We start from the raw sequence: 18,467 nt of genomic DNA on the forward strand, positions 1-18,467 counted from the left end.
GACCCTTAACCCAGCATAGCTCTGTTTGTGCCCCTAATTCTATTTTATCTTTACCTGTAGCACCTAGCTATTTATCATTCTGAAGGTAAGCACATGGAGGGTCCTTCACAGTTTGTGTGAATATTGTCTGTAATTATAGATCATTTGGTGCAAAGAATATTGTTTCAAACTGTTAAAGATTTACAAAATAAATCAGTAATTCAGTAATCCTTCTTGTGTTTTGTCGTGTGTGTGTGTGTGTGTGTGTGTGTGTGTGTGTGTGTGTGTGTGTGTGTGTGTGTGTGTGTGTGTGTGTGTGTGTGTGTGTGGTTGTGTGTGTGTGTGTGTGTGTGTGTGTGTGTGTGATTTTCAATATTGTAGTTGGACATTAGCAAAAAAGTGTGATCACATAATTTAGAAAAAAATACATATTTTTGGAATAAAGTTCAAACGGATTATGGGTTACAGAGACTTTTTCTGATCCAGTTCCTTTTAAATGTGTAGTAGGCAAATACTCAAAATGGATCGATGGATGATACGGAGTTGAACATTTAGCCCACGATTGAGCAACAGAAAGGGACCGACAATTGTATACTCCGCCTTCAAAATAAGACGTGTGCGCCTATATCTCGGACGACTGTGCCTTCGCTATGGGTTTAAATGACCTTTTTCTAATATTGTGGTAATCCAAGTCCGATGGTAAAGGGATTTGGTATACGTGTGTGGTTTAGGATTCGTGACTTTTGCATATACTTTGCACGCTGAAGTTTTACGGCGAAAGTTCCGACAGGAAGTCTCTTCGGAAGGCTTTTATATTACACTCGTCTCTTATTTCAAGCAGCGCTCGCCGGACACACGCTCCATTCATCCCTGCGTCTTTATTTGCCAGTGTGCTCGACTGGCGTTGTGTGTTTGTAGTCTTCAGACAGGCATGTCCGGCTCAACTTCCCCGCCTCCCGCGGCAGAGGCTGTAGTACCCGACGGGTGTTTCCCCCCCGGATACAAGCCTTTCAAACCCGAGGAGCACGGCCTGGAGCGCGGCTTTCGTCTCACAGCATTTTCGGAACTGAGAGGATGAGGCTGCAAGGTCCCGCAGGAGACTCTGCTCAAACTCCTGGCGGGACTGGAGACGGACCGGGCCGATGGGACAGGGAAGGCCGATGACCAAGCATCGGATTTCGGCCAACAGTTGCCCGGCCCCCGGCTCGGTAAGAAACAAATTCGGAATTAGCAGAGCTAGCTTTCATGTCCCGTTCATCTAGTCAGAAACCCCTGGTGGTTAACGTCAGTTATCTAGCGTATATGTTGCTAACAATGCTAGCTTGTCTTGTTGTTAACTCATATGGCAACTCGTTTGACAGATGGACAGCTAACGTTACAGGCGATAAAAACAGTTTTTAATAGTTCTAACATGTATCACCTACTTAAAGTCGTACATTATCACTATGTTACATCATACATGCATAACGTTAACCTAACGTTAGCCAGCTAAGAGTGTTCTAATTCCGCGAGCAGGCAAATTGCCATACGTAAGTATGATTCAGCAGAAATATTTTGATTCGTTGAGTGCAACGTTCATGCTTTTTAGTCAAATATTTCTTCTCGTAAAGGTGTTGAGCAATGCTGAGTGGAAGTGATGTAAGTTGCTCAACGGCAACGTTAGTTTACTGCTTTTAGAGGTGTAGTAACAGAATGTCGAAAGCATTGTATGTAGTTACACTGAATGACCACAAACATAGAAACCCCTGTAACTTGTTCATACATTGTAATGCAATTTCATATGACAGTCCTGTAATAAATACTACCTATAGTAAACAACACCGCCATACGTACACACAAACAAACTATTAAAGCAGTATTCTCACTCTAAACAAAAACTGAACGCTTTGAATAAGATAATAATTATTACAAGGCTATTGTATTTTTATTACAGAACATTCAAGTTTCTTTCCCTCCTCATTGTTGTGTGTTTCCAGGTGTAGGGATGGACTGCTGTGTGATTCCCCTGAGGCATGGAGGGCTCTCTCTGGTCCAGACCACAGACTTCTTCTACCCTCTGGTGGAGGATCCTTACATGATGGTGAGTTTCTAGCATGTGTTTTATATATAGAAATACATACATACATACATACATACATACATACATACATACATACATACACTCACACTCACACTCTCTCTCTCTCTCTCTCTCTCTCTCTCTCTCTCTCTCTCTACAGGTCAAAAGTTTGGAGTCACTTAGAAATTTCCACTCCATTACAGACAGAATACCAGTTGCATTGTTGTTTTAACCAGGGCAGCAGTTTTCAGATGACATTATGTGTTTACATAATTGCAAAAGGGTTCTCGACTGTTGGAGAAAGAAGTGGCTGATCTTTAATGCAATATCTACATTGCCCATTATCAGCAACCATTCAACCAGTGTTCCAAAGGCAACTTCTGTTTACTAATCTGATATCATTTTAAAAGGCTAACTGAGAAAACATTGGAGAACCCTTTTGCAATTACGTAAGCACATAATGTAATCTGAAAACTGCTGCCCAGGATAAAAAAACAATGCAACTGATCTCAACTGGTATTCTGTCGATAATGGCGTGGAAATTTTTAAGTGACCCCAAACTTAAAAAAAATATATATATATATATATATATATATATATATATATATATATATATATGCAGTACAGTTTCAATACAGATTTACATTTCAACATGTTTCCTTGTCCAATATTTTTTTTTTTTTTTTTTATTAAGTTTGGGGTCACTTAAAAATGTCCACGCCATTATCGACAGAATACAGAATACCAGTATGTATATATATATATATTAATATTAATATTAATATAATATAAACGATGTGGACACTGGACGGTCTTAAAATAGTAAAGACACTTGCGTCAGGCTTTGCGCCGCGCTGAGCCGGGTGCAAGATAGGGCCCATAGTGTGACATTTAGGCCCATGGCTGTTTTCACTAACTCCCTATTCCCATAAAACTTATTTCCTAAAATAATCCCCATGCAGACGCAACTGTAACTTCAATAATTACTTCCAATGTGGATCTGTACAGTATGTGATCGTGATGCTGCCTATTTGTACCGCTCCACCACTGAGGAGGATTACCAGTGCTGGGGCTGAGGTACCCTACTTTGTGTTTCACAAATAAAACTGATTCATCAAAAGTTGATGAACTGCGTTTTGGATAGATAGCGAAGGTTGTTCACTAAACTCTCTCACCTAAATCATGCAATATTAGTCTAATCCATGTAATTGACTAGTTTTTGCTCTCTCTCTCTCTGTCTGTCTGTCTGTCTGTCTGTCTGCCTGTCTCTCTCTCAGGGCAGGATAGCGTGCGCCAACGTCCTCAGTGATCTCTACGCCATGGGCATCACAGAGTGCGACAACATGCTGATGCTACTGAGTGTCAGCCAGAAGATGAATGACAAGGTAGCGTTATGTGTGTTCGTGGGCGGACGCCAAGGTGTTGAGTTGACTTGCTTTTATTTCTCGATGTCACTGTTGTGTGTCCTCTACTACTAATGTGCGCATGTTACAATGAATGCAGTATATCATTTTGACTTGAGGATTTTACACATGTGTACGTTGATTTCTTTAAGGTTAGGTAAGGTCTTCTTTTATGATTCATTATCCTTTTTTGTATGCGCATGTACGACACAGGACCGCGAGCGGGTGATGCCGTTGATAATTCAAGGGTTTCGCGATGCAGCAGAGGAGGGAGGGACTTCTGTGACAGGTGGCCAGACGGTGATCAACCCCTGGATCATCGTAGGAGGAGTGGCATCGGTTGTCTGCCAGCCCAATGAGTTCATCATGTGAGTCAGTTAAACTGTTAAATCCCCTTTTTTATATGTACCCACTTTGCCTCATGTAGTTCAACTTCTACTAGAGCTTTCTTAGATTTGCACTGATCTGCCTTGCCCTGTACTCGTATTTCAATCCTAAAATCTCAGTCCATACCGCTGTTGCACTATTCCTTCCCTCTCTTTTGTATATTTTTTGTAAAATTGTTGTATTGTTATACTGTACACTATTTTTTTATATTCTTGAAGTCATCTCTGTTTTTATTCTTAACATGTTAAGTGTTGTACTTTGAGAGCAAAGATTACCGGAGTCAAATTCCTTGTTTGTCTACGCAAACCTTCTGAGAAGATTTTGATTCTGATTTGCCACAATTCATTTCATTAGCCACTTTATTCAGCCCCTCTAGGAAAACACGATTATGCGATCGCATATTTCAATGCATAATCAGCCAAAGTTCGCATATTGATGCAGGGGACGCATTTTTTTCAAATACGCACACTTTCGCCGCAAAAATTGCCGATTTCCGCGCAAAATATGCATTTTGTTGCAAAAAAAGTCATACATATATCTTAGCAGAAAGTTGAACAATGTTGTGTTTACTTCACACAAGAGCAGCCTATTTTCCCCTGTTGCCATGGGAACGTTATGAAGTGACGTAATTACGCGACATGAACATCAAAAAGCAGATGGTTGGGGTAATCACTTTTTTTTTTTTTTTTCAAACCGCAGTTTTTGCGAGTTCCCGCAATTTCATCGCATAAAAATTCCATGAATAATCCCGCATATCCGATCGCATTTTTTAAGAAAACGTGCCGCATAATCAAGGATTTTTGCCCGCAAAAATCACAAAAAAACTCATTTTTCTGGAAGGACTGTTTATTGCTGTCCTTTGAAAACTATTTATCTCCAAATGTCCGCTTCTTAAAAGCGAAGAAAACCTGTTGAGCTTTTTAACAAGATATTTTTATTTAGTTGCTTTTTTTGTCATTTTATTTTTATTTCAGCATCTTAGTGCAGTACAGTTTCAATACAGATTTACATTTCAACATGTTTCCTTGTCCAATTAGCACCTTAGTTACATTTCCCCAGCCATTAATACAAAGGACGTCAAATAAACCAAATACATAAGTGACACAATAATCAGGAAAAAAAAATTTTTAGCAGTGGGGGCAGGTCTGTCCGAACAACATCCGCTGCCTCTCTAAAACAGACCTCAAAGCGCAGTGCCGCTCACTCAACCGACATCAGACTGCAGTATCGCCGTCCGCCTGCGGGGGGGGTGGACCGGCTTTCCAACAGGCAGGATCATTTAAAAGGCAACCGCAACTACATTGTGCGTCTGCCCTATTTCTGATACCGTGGCGGCAGATATTTTGGCGTGGCGGGCAGGCCGCCATTTCCAAATCAACATTGAAGAAACACTGCAATAAAGTAACCCCAAAAGTCATCAAATAAAAATAAAAAAAAAAGTATAACCATAACAAATTATCATCGCCACATCCATGTTCGATTCTGGCCCCCCCTTTGTTTGATGTCAACCCCCCTGTCCCTTACATTTCCTGTGTGTGTGTGTGTGTGTGTGTGTGTGTGTGTGTGTGTGTGTGTGTGTGTGTGTGTGTGTGTGTGTTTTGTGTTTGTGTGTGTGTGTGTGTTTTGTGTGTGTGTGTGTGTTTGTGTGTGTGTGTGTGTGTGTGTGTGTGTGTGTGTGTGTGTGTGTGTGTGTCTACTATGACTGATAAAGATCTGATAAAGGCAAAAATGCCCCAAAAATATCCAAAGAAAAGATGTTATTGCATTACCAGGGACTCCACCTCTTTATTCATTTAGGCTTTTGGAGCCTAAGTGCATATGTAATATAATAAAGGAACATTTGAACATAGTTCATATGTAAAATATGCAAATCATGGGGCGACCTCTAGCTCACCCAGTGGGAGCGTGCGCCCCACGTAGGCGGAGTCCTTTGCAGCGGCCCGGGTTCAGGTCCGACCTGCGGCCCTTTGCTGCGTGTCATCTCCCACCTTTCCTCTCTATCCACCGTCACTATCAAGTAAAGGGAACACCCCAAAAATCCAGATTTTCACTGGACAGCAATGATATGCGTGTGGTTTGTTTGTCTCTCCAGGCCGGATGGTGCCGTTCCAGGGGACGTCTTGGTTCTGACTAAACCTCTGGGGACGCAGGTGGCTGTGAATGCTCACCATTGGCTCGATCAGGTCGGCCACTCCACTCACATCAACATTATTATTATTATTATTATTATTATTATTATTGACATTTTTCTGTGCTTGCACTTCTCCCCACACACTCCCCATTATGTGCCCCTTACTGTCTCTCTGTTTATATTTCACCAGACTGAAAGGTGGAACAAGATCAAGCTAGTCGTCACCAAAGAGGAAGTAAAAGAGGCCTATCAGGAAGCCATGTTCTCCATGGCAACGCTAAACCGCACGGGTAAACTACACCTGTGTCATTATGCTCTGAAGTTCTGCAAACAGTCAATCTTTTATTTGTATAGCACTTTTCATGCAAAAGTAACACAAAGTGCTTCGAATTATAAAAATAAAGACAATGTCACACACACACACACACACACACACACACACACACACACACACACACACACCATTGATCTGAATTTACTCTCAGCCTTACGGTTTTTCATTTACTTGTGTTACTTGTACTTACTGTTTAGATGGTCTTGGCCCAGTTAAAGTAGAAATCTTTCTGTGACTTTTTGTAGTTGTGATTCAAAGTTCACAAAGTTCATTTCCGTCTCCAGCGGCGGGCCTAATGCACAAGTTCCAGGCTCACGCCGCAACAGACGTGACTGGTTTTGGGTTGCTGGGACACGCCAACAACCTGGCGGCACAGCAACGCAACGAGGTGGCCTTCGTCATCCACAACCTGCCGATCATAGCCAAGATGGCTGCCATCAGTAAAGCCTGCGGGAACATATTCAACCTGGTTCAGGGCACGTCACCAGAGACTTCTGGTATGTAAACTGAGATGACCCCACAATAAATGGGTTCCTGTCTGTGTATCTGTGAATAAACGCAGTGGGGCTGGACCCGACTATTTCGACTGTTTGGATATCCGTTCGTTGGGTAGATATTCGATATTCAATTTTTGGGATTGGAACATTCGTTTTATTTATTTATTTATTTTTTATTCAATACTATATCTGAATCCTCAAATTTCTTTTATATAATGCACCCTGAAAAAATTTACATGCAGGCTGAAATTCACCATGGTTTTTGGCAGGATTAATAAAGCAGCTGAACATCCGCAAGCCGCTGGCTAATTCATGCAGCGCCATTCGAAGGTAGAAATAGTACGGCCGTACGTAATCCCACAGAGCTCTGCTGAGGTCTGGTACTGGCCGGCTGAATCCTGATCAGCAGCTTCAAATATTCGCTATTAATTAGTACCGAAGCAAGAACTGGTATTTGGTACAGCCCTACAATCCAGTATGTAAACATGCAGTAAGGGGTGGTTGCCAGCAAATTTTGGGATTTAAATAGAGCTGGGCAATATATCGATATTGGGATATGAGACTAGATATCGTCTTAGATTTTGGATATCGTAATGTCGTGATATGGCATAAGTGTTTCCTGGTTTTAAAGGCTGCATTACAGTAGAGTGATGTCATTTTCTGAACTTCCCAGACTGTTGTAACTGTTCTATTATTTGCCTTAACTTAGTCATTATATCCACATTACTGATGATTATTTATCAAAAATCTTATTTTGTGAAAGTACCAATAGTCAACACTACAATATTGTTGCGGTATTGATATCGAGGTATTTGGTCAAAAATATCGTGATATTTGATTTTCTCCATATCGCCCAGCCCTAGATTGAAAGTGATCTGAATGTTCTGCTTTTTGGTGGAGCTTTGGCGCTCCGAAGAAGGTGATAATGCAACATGGGTCTAGCCGTAATTAGGTGGGATGATTATTGCTTGAGAATATATATTACATGTTGACCTTAACATCCGTCTTCCTCTCCTTCCCGCCAGGTGGGCTGCTGATGTGTCTGCCCAGAGAGCAGGCGGCCAAGTTTTGCTCGGAGATGAAGAGCCAGAGCTCCGGCGCTGGAGGTCAGGGGGCGGCGGGCGGAGCGTGGATAATCGGAATCGTAGAAAAGGGCAACCGCCGCGCCCGAATCATCGACAAGCCACGTATCATCGAGGTTCCGCCCCGAGGAACCCAGGCAGCGAATCAGGACAACAACTCCACCAGCCCTGCTCCTAGCCCCAATTTGTCATAGACACTGCTGCCCCTCTGACACTGGTCCAGTGTGTGTGTGTGTGTGTGTGTTGAGTGTGTGTGGCGCTGTCCATCTCATCTCCCTTTTCAGTCAAAACGCTGAGAGCACCCGGATGAAAATCACTGTCATCTTTCCCAGCGGGAGGGGGGGATGGACAGCATCCACTTTTATTTATCCATCTTTGGAAAGAGCTGCTGAAAGGAGGCCTACCTTTCACCATCTTGGAATTAAATGTAAATTCAGGGTAAGGCAAGTTTATTTATATAGCACATTTTTAGCAACAAGGCAATTCAAAGAGCTGTACGTAAAACACCAAAACATTGAGACAAAGTCCAAAAGAAATGCACTACAAAAGGACATTTAAAAACCGTCCAAGAGTATAGACAATAAAAAGCAAGCTAAAATAGAATAAGATATATATGTTGTGCAAAAAAACTAAACCCTGCTTCTTCATGTTTAGTTTTGACTCTGGGGACAAAAATCAGACCTGTCCCCGACGTTCATAATGTAGCAGAAGATCAGGAATGCCATTCAGTGCTTTATAAACCAACAGTGGTATTTTGAAATCAATTCTTTTGACTTAAGTAAGTATACTGTACTACCCCATCTCTTCTTAATTAGATCTGCATTCCCGGCCTTTCCTTTATCCCTTTCGCAATCCATATAGACGACTGATTTATATAATTGATCTGAATGTAAAAACGGACTTTCAATTCTAAAGAGAAAACATTCCAATTCTCGACAGTAAATAAGGAAAGATTGAGTGTGAATGTGCGTGTGTTTGAGTATTTTATCATTCGGGTGGGGTGCTTTGCTGTGTGGAAGTGGAACAGAGGGTTTTTGGTGATTTATTTTCTTTTGGAAGTGGATGATGTTAATGTTAGTGAATGTATCATGTGGAAACAAAACGGTTTATCGGTCCTGGCACCTGGCTCTGCCCACACGGCTCGAAGGAAGGCTTGAGCAGCTTTCTTTGGACCTGCTGGGTAGTGTTCAGAATGTCCATCTGCGTCAGCTGATTGGCCGTCCAGCGACAAGTCCCTCCCACCCTTCCTTTTTATGAAGCTCTGCCTTTAAACCCCACGCAACGGGGCAGGTGGAGTGGATGTTTGCCTTTGGATTGGGGTCGGACTAAGACTGCTGGAGGTCTAAAGCTGTCTGTTCTTTGTAGATGTTCTGCTTTTCACAATCAATAAACCATTATCATCAACTCACACTGACTACTGTTTGGGTGTTATGTTATGTTATGTTATGTTGGAGCCTGGCTAAAGAATTTAAGAAGATTTATATTTTGTCTGACCACTTCTATTGTCACCCATCATCTCATCTGTGTTCCTTGGGGTCATTTTGACCCCAGGCTTTTTTAGCTGTATAAATCATATAGGAAATTTGAACATTTTATACACATTTGTTTAGGTTGTTTTGGCCGATAATGAGGTCACCATCGCATGCAATTTTATAATCTCTCGGGCCCTAATCTGCCATAACCATACCTGTAGTAGTGCGAGAGCCCCTAATATGTCCCACAATGTGAGACATATCAGATCAAAATTCAAATTCTACGATGGCTAAGGAACTTTTTTGCTGACATGTTTAAGGGCTTTATGTGGACCAAACTGTAAGTGAGAAGACTATATGATACATGCGATAATACAGTCAAAGATATTTGACTTTTTCGATGAAATAAAAGCATGTCAATAAACTAAACGTCTAGCCCTTGATGAAACTGAAACTGAACTTGAGTTTGACGCCCCCCTGCTCTAAACCGTCTTGTTTAGTGTCAAACGGTAGAATGTCATCCCTACCCCAACCAGCAGAGAGCAGCATACAATAAACACAAATTAAGAAAGCAGAAGAAGAACTGCGGAAGTGTGCACAGTGTTGTAAACAATCGAGTCATCGAGTAGTGTTAGGAATGAAAACCCCCCCAATTTGAAGTGTTGAATGGTAATGTTTTTTGAAAAAAAATGAACAAGTCGACGTGTTAACAGTGGTGCAATGTCGCAAGTAATGTTTTAAAGTGAGCAGGTGCGGGTCTGTGTGTAGCCAGCATGCCGTATCTGGGCAGCGAGGAGGCGGTGAGGGAGCTGAGGAGAGCTCTGTCCAACCCCAACGTCCAGTTTGACCAGCTGCGCTACAGGAACACCATCCTCAAAGTCATCAGGTAACCTCATGGGTAACGTCATAGACCGTATATAAGGGTAACCTAGGTCACAGTCAGGCTGGCCTTCCTCTGCCTGTCCATCAGCCACACTGCTTACATCTGTACGACCAAATTCATCTATTAAGGGTCGGGCTGCGCAATTAATCGCAATGTAATCGAAATCGCGATATGGACTAGTGCAATATCCAAATCGCAGGGGGATGGCGCAATATTTGTTAAAGGCAAAATATGTGTCTAACCGTTCTGGATGAAGTATTGTGGGGCTGCAGAGAGACGTCCTGGGCCTACAAATCCCACCTTACAGACTAAAGGAAAACATCTTTGTTTGGTACAGATTCTTGCAAAAATCACACTACATGACTATAGTACATTTTTATTTGTGTTTCAATGAAAATGAGAATGACGATCCAAATTTTTTTATCATTCCCTCCAATCTCGTGAATCATATCACAATCGCAACATCAGTCAAAAAATAATCGCAATTTGACATTTTCCTCATATCGTGCAGCCCAAAGCTAAATATGTGCTGCTGGGCCCAGTCTGATACTGTGCTCAGCCTAATTAACAAGGCCCAGGGTCCCCACTGACACAGACTCTTAACCCCAACCCTAGACCACTGGTGGAATGTAACTAAGTACATTTACTCAAGTGCTGTACTTTGAGGTAATTTTACTTTACTTGAGTCTTTTCCTTTTCGTGCCACTTTCTACTTCTACTCCGCTACATTTCAGAGAGAAATATTCTACTTTTTACTCCACGACATTCATCTGACAGCTTTAGTTGCTGTTGCACACAAAACACATGTAGTTTATAAAATACTTTGTTGTATTATAAATTAGACTACCCTACAATATACAGGCCTACAAGTCCAGCTGACATGATTGCTTAGTTGATTGACAGAACTGTTTGGATCGTTTCCTGTTTCTAAAATGGGAGGATTTTTCTGCATTGAGTACTTTTAATACTTTAAAGGTCCCATGGCATGAAAACGTCACTTCATGAGGTTGTTTAACATTAATATGTGTTCCCCCAGCCTGCCTATGGTCCCCCAGTGGCTAGAAATGGTGATAGGTGTAAACCGAGCCCTGGGTATCCTGCTCTGCCTTTGAGAAAATGAAATACATAATACATAAGATACATTATTGTATCATTTTGATTTGATGTAGGCACAAATTAGTTTTTAAACCTGTTTAGTCTGCATTTGGGGACTCTGTATTTCCTTCCGGATGGTAAGAGCTCATACCCGGGGGGTGGAGGACAAACTGTACCAGACAAGCACGTTTCGATTTTAGCTGAGCAGAGAGATTACCAAACCAATGCCAATAATACTGTACATGTTTATGTACTGTATGCACCACTCACCATCATAGACTCTTAGTCTATATTATTAGATTAGTCTGCTTCCTCTCCTCTTTTCATAAAGATAATGAGATTGTGACTTCCAGGCCACATTGCTCTCTCTCTCTCTCTCTCTCTCTCTCTCTCTCTCTCTGTCTTTCTCAATTCAATTTGCTTTATTGACATGAACAAAGACAACATGTTGCCAAAGCAGTTTACAGAAAATGCATATATAGCATAGTACATATCACATATTAAATACATACAGTAGGTGTCACATAGATTCTATACTGCACTGATCGTTATACAACACACTACATTACAAAACAATGACATAACACAATATAATTACTGTACTGTACTGTAATGCTTCATTCTTGAGGGAATTACTGGAATTGTTGGGTCTTTGTAAATTATAGAGTGTGGTCTAGACCTACTCTATCTGTAAAGTGTCTTGAGATAACTCTTGTTATGATTTGATACTATAAATAAAATTGAATTGTACAATCCTAAACCAATCTGTAATGTTGGGATCTAATAGTGTTATTCTCTCTCTCTCTCTCTCTCTCTCTCTCTCTCTCTCTCTCTCCCCCCTCCTCCCCCCTCTCTCTCTCAGGGCGATGTCCCAGGGTGTGGATGTATCCGGCCTGTTCAGTGAGATGGTCAAAGCATGTGCCACGGTAGACGTAGTCCAGAAGAAACTGGTCTATGTCTTCCTGTGTTCCTATGCCACTTTAAACCCGGAGCTGTCTCTGCTGGTCATCAACACGCTGAGGAAAGACTGTCAGGATCCGAACCCCATGGTCCGCAGCCTGGCCCTGAGGAACATGACCAACCTCAGGTGCTCAAGTGCTCCACACAACAACCTCGTAGTAGTAGTTTATTCAGTCATCATAAAAAAAAAAACAATTGTATACATATCACAATGTAGTGACTGAAAGGATCAGGCTGAAGTAAAAGCTTATACAGTATATGCCTATCTCCTATGTTCTTATCGATTAAATCCACCCACCTCAAAGGAAAAGGAAATACATACAAAACAAACAAAAAACAAGATATTAGTAAAGATACAAGGAAATTAACCCCATTTGTAACCCTCAAAAATAGCATTACAGGCCATTTTCTTAAAAACCAAAAGAGAGTTGCCCATTTTTTAATTTACACTGATGCATTGTTCCATCATTTTACCCCAACGATAGAAATAAATCTCCGTTTAATTTCTTTGTTTGCCTTTTGAAAAGTAAACTTAAAAAGACATCTCAAATCATTTCTACTTTTGTATATTGGAAGAAAAACAACAACCTTTGGATACAGTATGGAAGGGATTTTAAATGAGCCCTGAACATTATCTGCATTATTTCATAATAAATGCAGATGTTCAGGGCTGAGGTAAAATCCAGAGGTGGGAGTAAGTCACACATGTGCAAGTCTGAAGTCTTAACCTTCAAGTCGCAAGCAAGTCTCAAGTCACTGTGGAGAGAATCGAGCGAGTCAAGTCGAGTCGCTGCTGTAAGTCAAGCAAGTCACAAGTGAAGTCATCCAAAAAATGGCTGCCATCGTTAGCTAAAAGACACATTCACGTGGCGTTACCATTGTTTGTGATGCTTGAAATGACGGTTAAAGTTGGATGTTGTCATTTGTCGTGTCCGTAATTTTGGAGTTGCAATCCTTGCACACAGCTATTCTTTTTTTTTTATTTATTTTTTTCCAACGAGCATCGACTACAGACTCCTTAAATCCGATTATCACTTTTTGGGGCATAATCCCTTCTCCGTGACAGCTGCCTCCTACGTTTGCCTCTGCTGGTCTGCCGTGCTCTGGAAGGTTGCCTAGCAACTACGGTTGTGCAAAAAAATTTATTCGAATCGCGATTCAAGCTCTACCGATTCAAAATCGATTCATAGAATTCCAAAAATGAATTTCAAAAAAAGTTTTTTTTAATTGTATATTTACTGCAGTCACATGATAAATAAATAGATAGATAGATAGATGGATAGATAGATACTTTATTGATCCCCAAGGGGAAATTCAAGGTCCCAGTAGCTTACAGACATCACACACAACATACACATACATCATAACAGGATGATACAATAACAAACAAATCCACAAGACTAATATGGACAATAAAAGATACTAAATAAACTACATAAAAAATCCATATGAATGTACTAAGGGATGTATAAGATAGATAGATATAGTGTGTGTATATATATATCGTATACTATATAATCGTATAGTAACATGGCAAGGTGGCGCATATAGCACGAAGATGTTCCAAAAACAAAACGTAACTTCTCAATACCTTGAAAAAAGGAATACCGCCTGGCAATTACGGCTAATAAAAATTCAAGTCCTTTTTAAGTCATCTGTCTCGAGTCAAAGTCAAGTCGAGTCATTTCTCAAGTCAAAGTCAAGCAAGTCTCAAGTCCCCCTACCTCTGGTAAAATCACTTCCATAAGCCGTCACATCCACCTTGTGACTGCTGGAATGGTTTGGTTTTTGTTAACTGTGTGTGTGTGTGTGTGTGTGTGTGTGTGTGTGTGTGTGTGTGTGTGTGTGTGTGTGTGTGGGTGTGGGTGTGGGTGTGTCCCAGGTTACCCAGCCTGGTGGAGTATGTGGAGCAGCCTCTGACAGCAGGACTGAAGGACAGAGCAGCTTGTGTACGACGAGTGGCTGTACTCGGCTGGGCCAAACTACACAATCTGCAACCCAGCTCTGAGATCGGTATGGTGGATGGAGGACTTTGTATTTATTTTTTTTTGTTCATCTTACCCATTGTCGTTCTTTCTATGTCGTTTAGACTGTTTTGTACGCTGGCCGACAGGGGCAGACGCACAGCAACTCTTAAATCAAACAACAAAATCAAGAAAACATCGCCATTAATTTGACAACACACGCGCAGCATTTAGCGAACGAGCTGCAAATACACACAACGCAACCAAATACACAAACGATGCAGAAAGAAAAGCACACAAACCCCAAAAACAAATGCAACAGAAAAACGCTGCATTGATTTTGATCCCTTTTTAAAAATGTAACCAATGTGAGTCCGACCATGTCATGAGTGCAGTGATTAATCGCCGCACCTCTACAAACAGTTCAGTTATTGTTTTTTTGTATTTCTTTTTTTTAAAGATTTTTTTGGGGGGCATTTTAAGCCTTTTATTTGACCGGACAGCTGAAGACAAAAGGGCCGCAGGTCGGAGTCAAACCCGGGCCTGCTGCGTCGAGGAGTAAACCTCCACACATGGGCGCCCGCTCCACCAACTGAGCTATCCGGGCGCCCAGTCCAGTTATTGTTGAAGTGTACATGCCTAAATAAGGTTTCAGGCTCTTTTGTATAAACGCATCCACACCATGTCCACAAAGCTCCTGTCCGTGATTGTTCCAGATGCTGCGGTGGTGAACGAGCTGTACACCCTGCTGAGGGACCCGGACCCGGTGGTGATGGTGAACTGCCTCCGAGCTCTGGAGGAGATCCTGAAGCAGGAGGGAGGAGTCGCTATCAATAAACCCATCACCCATCACCTCCTCAAACGGTGAGAGCACCAGAGAACCACCGTCACACAGTGAAAACGGTTTGAACAACAAAGTCTGTTTAAGTGGAGTTATTTTGTCTGGACAGCGTTGAATTAGTGGGAAAGGATGCTTGGCGGCATTCATGTGACTGACAGAGGCAGCTGAAGCCATTTTTTTTTGGCTCTTTTTTTAATTTTAGCACAGACCTCGTCCATATCGACGATGATTCATTTGGGGGATGGCGCCGGAAGATCCACCGGATGTCCCTGATTTTTGGCCTTCTAAACTCCGGTGGATTTGTGAGGACTATGGTTAACTGCTCCTCAGATCTCTGCAGGGTAAATCCAGACAGCTAGCTAGACCATCTGTCCAATCTGAGTTTTCTGTCGCACGCCTAAAACAAGTTTTGAACGTACACACGTTCCACCAAAACAAGTTCCTTCCCGAGGCTATTTTGCAGCGGCGCCGTTATAGCGTCCGGCGCTTAAGACGATTGTGATTGGTTTAAAGAAATGCCAATAAACCAGAGCACCGTTTTCACCCATCCCGGAATGCTGTGTGGACTAGCCAGACCCTCCTCCGCAGCGCCGTGGAGGAAGGTCTGGCAATGCGAGACTAGCACAGACCCAAATTTCTGCCAAATTGCAGGAGCTCTGATCTTGTAGCTTTTTGTGATTTGTTAGGCTTGCTATTTTATATTCTCCATCTAAGCTAAGGAGGAGCAGATAATGTGACAGACACTGCTGCTGTAACACATATGGTGGTATACCCATAACCTATTTCCATATTACGACCCTACTGAGTGCCCTCTGAGTTATAGAACGTGCTAAGTGTGTCACAAAGAGTTGTAGTGGATATACAGTGCCTTGCGAAAGTATTCGGCCCCCTTAAACTTTTCGACCTTTTGCCACATTTCAGGCTTCAAACATAAAGATATAAAACTGTAATTTTTTGTGAAGAATCAACAACAAGTGGGACACCATCATGAAGTGGAACGAAATTTATTGGATATTTCAAACCTTTTAAACAAATAAAAAACTGAAATATTGGGCGTGCAAAATTATTCAGCCCCCTTAAGTTAATATTTTGTAGCGCCACCTTTTGCTGCGATTACAGCTGTAAGTCGCTTGGGGTATGTCTCTATCAGTTTTGCACATCGAGAGACTGACATTTTTGCCCATTCCTCCTTGCAAAACAGCTCGAGCTCAGTGAGGTTGGATGGAGAGCGTTTGAACAGCAGTTTTCAGTTCTTTCCACAGATTCTCGATTGGATTCAGGTCTGGACTTTGACTTGGCCATTCTAACACCTGGATATGTTTATTTGTGAACCATTCCATTGTAGATTTTGCTTTATGTTTTGGATCATTGTCTTGTTGGAAGACAAATCTCCGTCCCAGTCTCAGGTCTTTTGCAGACTCCATCAGGTTTTCTTCCAGAATGGTCCTGTATTTGGCTCCATCCATCTTCCCATCAATTTTAACCATCTTCCCTGTCCCTGCTGAAGAAAAGCAGGCCCAAACCATGATGCTGCCACCACCATGTTTGACAGTGGGGATGGGGTGTTCAGGGTGATGAGCTGCGTTGCTTTTACGCCAAACATAACGTTTTGCATTGTTGCCAAAAAGTTCGATTTTGGTTTCATCTGACCACAGCACCTTCTTCCACATGTTTGGTGTGTCTCCCAGGTGGCTTTTGGCAAACTTTAAACGACACTTTTTATGGACATCTTTAAGAAATGGCTTTCTTCTTGCCACTCTTCCATAAAAGGCCAGATTTGTGCAGTATACGACTGATTGTTGTCCTATGGACAGAGTCTGTCACCTCAGCTGTAGATCTCTGCAGTTCATCTAGAGTGATCATGGGCCTCTTGGCTGCATCTCTGATCAGTCTTCTCATTGTATGAGCTGAAAGTTTAGAGGGATGGCCGGGTCTTCGTAGATTTGCAGTGGTCTGATACTCTTTCCATTTCAATATTATCGCTTGCACAGAGCTCCTTGGGATGTTTAAAGCTTGGGAAATCTTTTTGTTTCCAAATCCGGCTTTAAACTTCTCCACAACAGTATCTCGGACCTGCCTGGTGTGTTCCTTGTTCTTCATGATGCTCTCTGCGCTTTACACGGACCTCTGAGACTATCACAGAGCAGGTGCATTTATACGGAGACTTGATTACACACAGCTGGATTCTATTTATCATCATTAGTCATTTAGGTCAACATTGGATCATTCAGAGATCCTCACTGAACTTCTGGAGAGAGTTTGCTGCACTGAAAGTAAAGGGGCTGAATAATTTTGCACGCCAAATTTTTCAGTTTTTTATTTCTTAAAAAAGTTTGAAATATCCAATAAATTTCGTTCCACTTCATGATTGTGTCCCACTTGTTGTTGATTCTTCACAAAAAATTACAGTTTTATATCTTTATGTTTGAAGCCTGAAATGTGGCAAAAGGTCGAAAAGTTCAAGGGGGCCGAATACTTTTGCAAGGCACTGTATAATGAATCATTTCCTTTTTTGTGTGCTACTTGGTACTAGCCGTAAATGCATTTTGTATTTTTTAACCCTTGTGTTGTCTTCGGATCAAATTGGACCCGTTCTCAAAATGTCTATCTCAGAAATATGGCTTTCTTTTTAACTACCTAATTTTAATTACCCAAAAATAACAGATGGATGATTCCACACAACGCGCTTCACGAGTAACACAAAAAATCGTATCTCTACTTTCGTTGAATTTTGGGTGTTTAAAATTATTTGAAATGTTTCGGGAACAGTCTCCTCGCTGAACGTTGACCCTTCTGTGATTATCCTTCCTTTAATATTTAGTCGAAATAATTCATAATTTCTGCTTCTTTAACTCAAGAATAGGTATAGTATGTAGTATGTAGGTATAGGTATAGTTTCCTATAAACAAGGTTTTAATTGTGTAAAACTACAGTGGTAGTAAGTTGGTGTTAGTGGTGTTTATACATGGTAGTGAAAAGAAAGCGTTAAACATCCAAAAAAGCGCCAAAACATTGAAAAAGGCGCCAAAAGTGTTGAAATAAAGAGACCAAAACATGAGAAAAAGGGTTGATTTTCAGTTTTGACCCAGAAAACAACACAAGGGTTAATAGAAGTAGAATGCCTTCATTTTTTCTTAATCATGATTTTGTCTTCCTTCTGCGAAAACCCTGCTATTAAGCCTTTTCTCCCTGCGTGCAACCATTAACCACTGATGTACATTCATGTTCATCAAAGCAGCAGAGCCACACTGCTTCCCCGTAAGCCAGTGTTTCCAGGAAAGCATTAGAGGAAGGGAGAGCTTTCTAGATGCTCTACATCAAATCACTCCAGGACATTTCCTTTCCTTCAGGATATTTTGTCTCCAGCATACGGAAGAGGG

The 18,467-nt window shown here is 41.6% G+C and overlaps 2 protein-coding genes across 5 annotated transcripts in view; both read left to right on the forward strand.

Annotated features, from left to right (window-relative positions):
• The first annotated feature begins 795 nt into the window (after positions 1 to 795).
• On the forward strand, positions 796 to 9,280 carry LOC120559152 (selenide, water dikinase 3-like). The gene is made up of 8 exons (XM_039800671.1): positions 796 to 1,187; positions 1,956 to 2,059; positions 3,316 to 3,423; positions 3,655 to 3,809; positions 5,921 to 6,011; positions 6,150 to 6,249; positions 6,578 to 6,790; positions 7,816 to 9,280. The coding sequence occupies exons 2-8, from the start codon at positions 1,964 to 1,966 to the stop codon at positions 8,064 to 8,066; spliced, it is 1,014 nt and encodes a 337-aa protein (XP_039656605.1). The 5' UTR covers positions 796 to 1,187; positions 1,956 to 1,963; the 3' UTR covers positions 8,067 to 9,280.
• Positions 9,281 to 9,916: 636 nt separating this feature from the next.
• Positions 9,917 to 18,467, forward strand: part of ap4b1 (adaptor related protein complex 4 subunit beta 1) — a 52,148-nt gene continuing 43,597 nt past the window's right edge. For all 4 annotated transcript variants that reach the window (XM_039800636.1, XM_039800634.1, XM_039800635.1 and 1 more), the window contains exons 1-4: positions 9,917 to 10,230; positions 12,185 to 12,409; positions 14,165 to 14,295; positions 14,963 to 15,110. In XM_039800636.1, coding sequence (XP_039656570.1) covers positions 10,118 to 10,230; positions 12,185 to 12,409; positions 14,165 to 14,295; positions 14,963 to 15,110 — 617 coding nt within the window. In that variant the 5' untranslated portion in view covers positions 9,917 to 10,117. The remainder of the gene's footprint in view (positions 10,231 to 12,184; positions 12,410 to 14,164; positions 14,296 to 14,962; positions 15,111 to 18,467) is intronic.

This window comes from Perca fluviatilis, chromosome 5, assembly GCF_010015445.1.
Source record: "Perca fluviatilis chromosome 5, GENO_Pfluv_1.0, whole genome shotgun sequence".
Taxonomy (NCBI): domain Eukaryota; kingdom Metazoa; phylum Chordata; class Actinopteri; order Perciformes; family Percidae; genus Perca; species Perca fluviatilis.